At 38.8% G+C, this 10,000-nt stretch overlaps 1 protein-coding gene across 4 annotated transcripts in view; it reads right to left on the reverse strand.

The window, feature by feature from the left end:
• Positions 1-991: 991 nt before the first annotated feature.
• LOC113807301 (uncharacterized) overlaps positions 992-10,000 on the reverse strand; it is a 222,056-nt gene continuing 213,047 nt past the window's right edge. For all 4 annotated transcript variants that reach the window (XM_070136980.1, XM_070136981.1, XM_070136978.1 and 1 more), the window contains 9 exons: positions 9,308-9,447; positions 8,815-8,928; positions 8,198-8,429; positions 7,666-7,808; positions 7,254-7,497; positions 6,798-7,036; positions 6,400-6,629; positions 3,576-6,070; positions 992-3,418 (listed from right to left, as the gene is read on the reverse strand). In XM_070136980.1, the coding sequence (XP_069993081.1) occupies positions 2,987-3,418; positions 3,576-6,070; positions 6,400-6,629; positions 6,798-7,036; positions 7,254-7,497; positions 7,666-7,808; positions 8,198-8,429; positions 8,815-8,928; positions 9,308-9,447 (4,269 nt within the window). In that variant the 3' untranslated portion in view covers positions 992-2,986. The remainder of the gene's footprint in view (positions 3,419-3,575; positions 6,071-6,399; positions 6,630-6,797; positions 7,037-7,253; positions 7,498-7,665; positions 7,809-8,197; positions 8,430-8,814; positions 8,929-9,307; positions 9,448-10,000) is intronic.

Genomic DNA, 10,000 nt, shown 5'->3' on the forward strand with positions numbered 1-10,000 from the left:
GAGAATGAAGACATGATTGAGGTGTGATTTCATGGGGACTGTCCCCTTCTTATAATTCTGTGCATATTCTATGCTATTTTTTGAAGAACTCCGTAGCATCTATAGCACTACTTTTGAAAATTGAATTCATTGGTGTACATGTGGAAGGAACAGTGAGAAAACTGGATATCATAACATTTATACAGGCTTATAAGCAGATATGAAGTTGTACAGTATACTATAGTTTTGTTATTGATATTTGGATTCATTATGCCTGTTTTATTGGGGTTTGTATGGAAGACCTATTGTACTGTGAAAACCTGTCTTAACTTGGTTCCTGATATTTGAGGTAAGCCCAAAAGTTTTGATGTTATTTTCTCTTTTCCTTTATCTCTTAATCAGCTACAGCAAACAGAGAAAAAAATAATGAATAACTAGTGCAGATCAACACTGCAAATCGTACAGGAATCTCCTTTAGTCTGTTGTAATGACACATCACTATGTACTTATTCTTAGACATGTAAAATGTAAAAATGCGTGTGTGTGCATGTATGTGCGTGTGTGTGTGTGTGCATGTGTGTGCATGTGTGTGCGTGTGTGTGCATGTGTGCGTGCGTGCTTGTGCATATGCCTGCAGGTGTCTGTGCATGTGCGTATATCTGCAGAGTGCCTGTGGGTGTCTGTGCATGTGTATGTGTGTGCATGTGCATGTGTCTGAAGTGTGCATGCGGGTGTCTGTGTGTGCATGTGCATGTGTCTGCAGTGTGCCTATGGGTGTCTGTGCACACGTATGTGTGTGCAAGTGTGTGTTTGCAAGGTGCCTGCGGATGTCTGTGCATGTGTATGTGTGCAAGTGCGGGTGTCTGTGCATGTGCATGTGTGTGCAAGTGCGGGTGTCTGCAATGTGCCTGCGGGTGTCAGTGGATGTGTATGTGTGCCAGTGCCTATGGCTGTCTGTGGGTGAGAACTGGCTTTCACTCTTAGTTGGTTAATGAATGAAAACTAATAGCAATATCAGTCTTTGTTATTTTATTTGAAATAAACGCTGGAAGATTTTTGTTTCAATTTTCCATTATCAAAGATTAGCTTTCTTAAAGACAATATTTTATATAATTTCACTGTAATTACAAGTTAATTTTGTAGCATGTAGAAAATTAATATTTATTTAGCAAAGTAAGTAGTGACTTGGTTTTAATAAATCTTACAGAAAGTATCATTGAACATACAAATTCTTCACAACACAGGAGATGGAACTGACCTGTTTCAATTAAATCTTCCCCAGAGTTACAAGTAATTCACAGCAAGATTTAACTGAAATGCATCAATTACATCTCTTAGTTTGTGAAGTTATTCATTCTCACTTATACCTTTTCTACAGACATATTCTAAATAAATATATCACAAGTTTCATATCTATCATCATTTCCAACTATGCCTTTACAAAATGAGTGAGTGTAAACCCATGACAAAAACAGTGGTTTATTAAAAGGAGATTGGTGTTTTTACAGCTGGATATGATTCATTGATGTGTTTCTAAAATAGAACATTTAATAAACCACTGTTTTCCGACTGTGAGGTTTGGTTCACTGTTTCAATGTGATATTGTGTTATCACCATTCAGCCAAAAATCACATATTGTGATCACTTATTCAGTCCATGATGCAGTAATTAGCACTATGGACCATGCAGAATGATCTGTATTATGTAGCTATGGTTTTTAAAAAATTCACTTTTCTTTGTTAGAATTCATATTTATTATACAAGTATAGCACTCAATATATCTGAACATTTTTACACCAGATCTTGCATGATTTGAAAGAGAATTCTGATTATTTTTTTGGTCAACATACATAAAATTTTATAAGTACACTGATTGGCTCAAGAGAGTACAGTTCAGTGAATGGATTTATCACACAGGTATATTATCTCCTATGTACAGTGAGATCCTAATGAATAAGCAGGTTTTGAGAATCATTAACTACAACAGATCATAAAAAAGAAAAGAAAATAGATTTAAAAAAAAGTTCAGGACAATAGTTCATAAAACTATTGATTAAAATATAGTTTTAATAATAACAAATACACCATTTATCACCAAATATCTACACATATTTACAGAACAAAAGACAAAGCTGAACAACCAAATACAGCATTAGTTCAAAACGCACTTAGCACACATTCATTCACGCGCACACACACATATAACTGTCTCAGGAAGAGGCATAATCAATATACTTTAGCACATCAAGATGTCATTTTGAACTTGTAAGAAAATAACATCTCAAGTCATCATCAATTCTGTACACAAACTTTTTTTTAAAGTTTTGTTTTAAATTAAACAATCCAGAAAAGCAATACATCTAAAAAAAAATTGGCATTACACCTTTCTGAATGGAAAAAAAAGACAATAATAATAATAATAACAATGGTAGTGATAAATAATAGTAATAATGTTGATAGTAATAAATAATAATAATAATAATAATAATAATAATAATAATAATAATAATAATAATAATAATAATAATGATAATAATAATGATAATAATAATGATAATAATAATACTAATAAAAAAATAAGAAAAAAATCTTTTTGGCTATTCTTGAGCCACAAAAGTGCCTCTGAAAGTCAGAGATTGGAAGGCACAATGAACATCACAGTCATGGCAGCAGCATTAGCGCTTGTGTTGTAGCAGTCATACAGCAGCTCATATCATCCCAAAATCTCATTACTTATTAATAAGCCTTTCTTTACTATGACACATCTTATGGGACATTAATGGGCGATAAAAACAACACTTTCACAAAGTTCAAGAGAGTTTCCACATTCTCAATGGGTCGAAGACACATACAAGCACATTGACTTGCACACAAACTTTCATGATAACATTTTATCATAAAATGAAAAAAATATTATAATCACTATTCACATTTTCGACACATGAAAATGCTGAACATAAATTGGCACTTGCAAGTTAACGGATATATTTTAGAGGTCTATTAAGGATTAGTATCCATTTGCATCCTTATCCAAGTTTCCCGAAAGCGTTGGGTCTGGTCGTTTTCTTTCAAAGAAGCCTAACTTCCACAATATGAGCGCAATGATTAAGAGCACTAAAAGACCAGCAAAGATGGACACCAATATGACCCAGAGTGGCACTTCCTCCGGTGGAAGCTGATCCAACAGATCTGGATAGGCTAAAGTTTCTGCTGAGGCCTCATCGTCTGACTGGTCTTGGTCGTTACGGATGTCTTCTGGTAATATCAATGAAGCTTTGGATTTGATGCTGACGTAGCTGACCCTAGGATAATCCTCGACCAGCGTGGAGTTCCATAGTCTTGATTTGATACGAATACTTGCTGCTTGTTTAGCACCTAGGTTACGAATGGTGCAGGTGAATACGAAGCACTTGGCTGTTGGAACATCACCATCACATCTCTGTAAAGATAATTAGGTAAAAGTGACTTAAGTTTTTCTACATTCATAATCTAATATACTTTGCTTTGGAATTTTTAAAACACTAACTAGTCTACTAAATGTAAAAGAACAATCTTTTTAATTCAAATTACATAACAGCAATAAAAGATCAACTTACCAAATTCACAACCTGCATTGTTTTCCCTGTTTTGGCATCTGTCACAGCCTGGGGCTTGATGATAAGTTCTCTCTCACGTTTGGTGCGTTTCAGTTGGCGGTGACTTCCTTCATGTTCTTCCTCCACAGGTGGAAGATCTTCATTAAATGATCTACGGTCCCAGTCTTCGGGCCAACTGTGACTGTACACTCTTCTTGTGTAGACTGTGGTTTCCCCAGTCTCTGGATCTACTTCAACACGTTTGTAAGTTCTATTTGCATTGGAGTCAGAGGACTCAAAATGACTTGTTCTTCCTGCACCTGAACCACTTGCAAATGTACTGTGGTCTTGAGAACTTGTGACATGATGGCGGGATGAGTGAGAGCCCCCTCTTGCCCGGTTATGTCTGTCACTGTCAGCAGTCAAATCCCATGTCGTGGTCCTGAGGGTGCCATCTCCTGACCTGGAATAGGAGCCATCTTCTCTGCCTTCACCTGAGGTACGCCTGAAGGAATCCGTTCCAGATGCATGGTCGCCAGATCTGTCAAGGTTTGGTCTCCTGTAATACTGGTCTCCAGATGACCTTGATGAGCCATCTCTGAAGTCCCCATCTTCATTTCTGCTGCTATGGTATGTTCTCCTTGTAGACTCCGTTCTTTCATACGTTCCTGATCCTCCTCTTCCACCAGCACTTACTCCTCTGTTGTAGGTATCAAAATTCCTTCTGTACTCGCTCTCTCCCTCCGTTCCACCATAGCCCCGTCTGTTCTGATCATCATCACCTATTCTGTCATATCCAGCAAAGTATGTTCTGGAACCATCTTCAGCTGTTCTGTCATATCCACCAGAATGTCCTCTTCTCCGAGAATCGACAGTAGTTCTATCATATGCACCTGAATATGTTCTCCTGTAGCTCCCATCATCTGTTCTGTCATAATCACCAGAGAAAGTTCTTCTTTCATTCTCACTTTCATAACCTCTGCCAGATGATGAATAAGTTCTTGTGCTTTCCCTGCCTGTTGTACTTCCTTGGTTATCTGCAGAACTCCACCTGACTCTATCTCCCTCTGAGACTCTTCTTGAACCATCACTGCCGAATCTGTCTCTATCTCCCACTCTCCTGGACTCATCAGTGTCTCCAATACTGCCTCCAGTTCTCCTTTCAAATTCAGTCCTGGATCCTCTAGTCCAACCTGAGCCTTCTGTTCTATCTGCTCCAACTCTGTCATGTCTACCAAAGGTTTGTGTCCTTCTAAAGCCATCTCTATCATGTGTATCATCGTAGCCACCGGTATGGGTTCCAACCCTTCCATGGCCAGTGGTTCTAGTTTCCTCATACACTGTTCTGTAACTTCCATCCCTGTCTGATCCACCGTAATGAGTTCTTCTGATAGTCTCATCCCTATTTACTGTTTGTACTCTGCGTGTGCTATCTTCCACATGCACGCTATGATCCCTTCCAGTAGACCCACTATGCCATCCAGAACCTGCATGATCATCGATACCTACTCTTGTAGAACCCTCTGTTTCTGAGAAAAATCTTCTGTCTTCTTCTGATGGAATACTGGAAGACCCAGACCTGGAAGTTTCTATGTAAGTACCATCGATACCTGCTCTTGAAGAACCCTCTGTTTCTGAGTAAATTCTTCTGTCTTCTTCTGATGGAATACTGGAAGACCCAGACCTGGAAGTTTCTATGTAAGTACCATCGATACCTGCTCTTGAAGAACCCTCTGTTTCTGAGTAAATTCTTCTGTCTTCTTCTGATGGTATGCTGGAAGATCCAGATCTGGAAGTTTCTATGTAAGTCCTGCGGAATCCACCTCCCTGTCCCCATCGCCCTGAAGGCAAGTCTTCATCAGTTGTGCTCTCTTTGACATGTACCTTCTTACTTACATGATGGGTTTCAGAAAATCTTGTGCTTCCATCAGGAGAGACTCCAGACGAAGTACGAGTTTCTTCATGGTGAGAGATGAGTCCATCCCCATCCTCATCTTTTCCTTTGTCAAGGTCATTTGCTCCAGAGTCAGACTCTGAGAACTTGGACCTATCAGATGTAAATACCTTCCTGCTAACTCTTACATGTGTTCTGCCATGATCCCTACCAGCTCCTTGGCCAAACCCGCTGCCATATTCTTCTTCATCTGTTGATCCTGAGTTGCTGAAATCTGAGGATGAGGATGAAAAACTGTTTGAAGAAGAGGAACTGGAAGAGGAACTGGAGGAGGAATAGCCACTGGATGAGGTAGTTCTCTCTGTGGAAACAGAAACATCTTTCGAGGAAGTCTTCTTTGAGGTTTTCTTGACATCTGTTGTGCTTGTTACCTTCTTGATAGTTGTCACTTTCTTTGTTATTGTTACATCACCTGAGCCAGTAACTACATCTTCGCCAGGATCTGGGTAATCGGTAGATTCCAATTCTCCTTCAACTTCAAGACCAGTTGAGGCCGAAGCAAATGTCCGGCGAAGAACAAGGGGATTCACATAACGGGAATCAACTTCACATTCTCCAGCACCTGGAAGAAAAGAAGTTTACTTTCTAGTCATCAGGAAAAGGGAAAAAGTTAAATGAGGCAGCCCTAACTATCTGATTAATGTAATGCAAGCATAACATATGATAGGGAGGCATAAAAATGAATAATAATAATAATAATAATGCCAATAATAATAACAATAATAATGATGATGATGGTGATAATAGGTATTTATAGTGAAAATTCATAAAATCAAACAAGACAATGGTCAAATGTATTAATAAAAAAAGACAAAGAGATAAGTTAAGACATGAAGAAATGAATGCAAAAAAAAAGAAAGAAAGGAAAAAAAAACAACCAACGTGACTTACCATCTACACTCGGAACTTCGGTCATGTACAGAAGCCATTTCCCTTGCTCCTTGTTGTTCTCGACCTGGTACGGCCAGAGGATGGCCACCTTGGCCTCATCCACTCTCCAGGGGCCACGGTTGTCCACTACATATTTGTGAGTGACCTCCATGCCCACCTCTTCCATGTGTTTTATGGCAGACTGCCCCACCACCTCTCCTCCGTAGAACACTTGCTCTGGGGCAACCGACCTGGAAGAGTTTATTTTTTTAGTTTTGGTTTTGTGTAGTTTTATTTAGACATGTATCTTGTATAGGTGATATTTTATTTGTTTTCTCATGTATCAAAGCTAGGGATGAAGATAACACATTATATGTAAGGTCAACAACAGTAAAACACACAAATATGCAAACACTTACGGCAAGATAGAGATCTCAGCCCTCTTGATCACCTCAACAAGAAATCGAATACGTTCTTTTGGACGCTCTTCAGTGGATGATGAATTGGCCTCCACATAGAAGTGGATGAATTTTTCGTCGAACGGCAGATTGGATTCTTTGAAGGTCAGGATTAATGGCCCTGTTGTACCTACGAGAGGGTTTCCGAGGCCACACTGGGTGAGAGTGGCTGACACACGGGAGCACTGATATGAGCCAAGCTGAAAGAGAAAAGACATTTAAGGAATTAACTGAGAATTCATCCTGATTGCTAATAATATTAAATAGGAGAAGAGCTATATATTACATTATGTATATATAAAACAGACTTTGAAGTACAATTACTATCTTTGTAAAGAGTCATCCCTATATAAAGTTTCAATTGCTCTAAGATATTCATACTAAAAAACAATCATTCAAAGGTTTTCAAAAACTTACTTGAGATTCCTTGAGGTTCAGCTCAAGAGCTTTGTGGTGGTGAACCAGCAGGCTCGACTGGTAGGCTGGTTCTCCAGCGTTCATCACTTCTACATTGAGAGGTACTGTGTTTTGCTCTCCGAGGCGGAGAAGGTAATGGCTACCCGACTCGTGGAGGTCTAGGCTAAGGTTCGCCATGATGTTGAGATCACTCACGCAGATGTCATCCTCACCACAGTCCTTGGCGAAGGTGCCTTTGAAATATCTGTAAAACAGGAAGAGAGTTATTTCATTCCTTTCTTGCTGAACAAGAAGAAAATGTGAGACAAAATGTTTCCAAGAACAGTATATATGTAAAAATTATAATTAAAATAAATAATATCAAAACAATCTTCACATCAACAAAAAGAGAATGATTATGTCTTCTGCATACCTGACAGCCTCCTGCTGGTTCAAGATTGGGAATTCATCGATGTCTGGCAAGGGACTGCCTTCGGGAACTGGACTGGGCTGGCCCTGGATGATCTCGTACGACAGCTTGAATTTCAGTGGACGCAGAATATCTCTTGGGCCATCCTGTTGGTGGCAGAATTTGGTCAAAATAGAGTGAACGACAATGAAAAAATAAAAAGTGTTTACGGTCTTTAAAAAAATAAAATAAAATAAATAATAAAAAATAAAAAAAATAAAAAAATAAAATAAATCTCAACAGCAGATAAAATTCATGTTAATTTACATCTATTCAGTAATATTCTTTCAACTGTGTAAATCATACTTACATCCTCTCTGCCATAAATTCCTGTACTCCCCTCCCCCTCATCAAATTGCTTCTCCCCCCCACACACACCCCCACTCATAGGGATTCAATGGCCTAATTATGGGTTCCATTCTTACTTATACATACACAAATTAACTCAAATACAAAGGTCTATCCATAGGTGTGATAGATCCTTTAATTTCCTCACCAATAAATACACAATTTCACGCGAACACTGGAAACTGCCCATGTCTTCTGGTCGGAGCTTGATATCTCTTTCCACGGTATATGGTCGATCTTGCAGTCCATCGGAGAAGCGGATTCTGGCAATCGGCTGGTCCTTGTACAGCTGTTCCTCAATGGTGTATTTTAAGCGGAGGACAGTCTTTGTCTTTGTCCCAGCATCGTTGTCCATCTTGAAGCACGCGTCAAAGGAAAAGCTGGAAAGATGCCATTGAGAATAAGGATGCTGGCAATCATTTTTTCTGTTTTTCTCTTTTGCTATTTTTTAAATGTTATCTTGTTATTTTTTGTTCATTATATTTCATAAAAAATCATGAATATTCTCTTGACTCTTTTTTCTTGCCTTTTCTTCTTATAAGTAGTATAAATTCTTACATAACTTATTGATTCAAGTAGTTACACCCAGAAATCTTTGATAGCTTTCTTACATTTATTCCACATAATGTATAAAACTAATAAAAAAGAGGAATTTAGGTAGAACTTCATTAGACTTTATAATTCCTGATATATGTCATTTACAGTTTCTTCAACAGATTTTAATAAATAAACTCAGACTTTTCTTCAAAGATTCCAGTAACATACCAAGTCTCTGGAGAACTGATGTCTTCCATGCAGCCCTTTTTGCTTGGGTCGATGTTCTCGAGCTGGTTGTTCTGAGATTGCACCTTGGTCTGGATGTCAATGATGGGGCGGGCCCTGAGGGGAAAAAAACCATATTCAGTATTTTTATTTTCAAATCTACTGATTAACATGCAAGGCCATAAGAATCCCTACCCATGATGCATGTATACATTCCCTCATTCACTTGCGACTTCCCTCCCTCCCCCAATCACTTTTGCCCACGCACATGCACATGCAGACACTCACACACTCAAACAAACACAAACACAAACACACACAAACACAAACACAAGCACACAAACACACACATACACACACGCACACACGCACACATACACACACACACACACACACACACACACACACACACACACACACACACACACACACACACACACACACAGAAAAATACTTATTACTTTTTTTCTTTTAATTATTTAGCATCAAATCCTACCTGATCAAAAGAACTCTATCGCTGCAGAAGGATGAAGTAAGCAAGTCAGGATATCCATTGCCATCAAGATCCATTCCTCCACTCAAGGAATAACCAAATGCATTGTAAGGAACTCCAGGCATGTCTTCTGCACGTATAACCTGAAAAGAAAGGAAAAAATAAAATAAATGAAATGAATAAGAAAAGAAAAATAAATGAATAAATATTTTCTCAGTTATACAAACGTACATGAAGACGAAGAAGGATGAGAAGGAGAAGTATGTAGAAAGGTATGAATGAGAATGAATAACTTCACAATACAAGAGATGTACCAGACTGGTTTCGAATATATTTTTCTCAAAATACATGAGTATTTCTGAAGAAGAAAATATTCAAAACTGGTCAAATACATCTCTTGTAGTGTGAAGATACTCATTCTCATTCATACCTTTCTACATTTGTCAACAAGGACAAGTATATCAATAAAGGATGATAATGAAGTAGAAGAGGTGTAGGAAAAGATAAAGGAGGAGGAGGAGGAGGAGGAGGAGGAGGAGGAGGAGGAGGAGGAGGAGGAGGAGGAGGAGGAGGAGGAGGAGGAGGAGGAGGTGGTGAGAGGTGGAGGAGGAGGAGGTGGAGGAGGAGGAGGTGGAGGAGGAGGAGGTGGAGGAGAAGGTGGAGGAGGAGGTGGAGGAGGAGGTGGAGGAGGAGGAG

Source organism: Penaeus vannamei, chromosome 22 (genome assembly GCF_042767895.1).
Source record: "Penaeus vannamei isolate JL-2024 chromosome 22, ASM4276789v1, whole genome shotgun sequence".
NCBI lineage: Eukaryota > Metazoa > Arthropoda > Malacostraca > Decapoda > Penaeidae > Penaeus > Penaeus vannamei.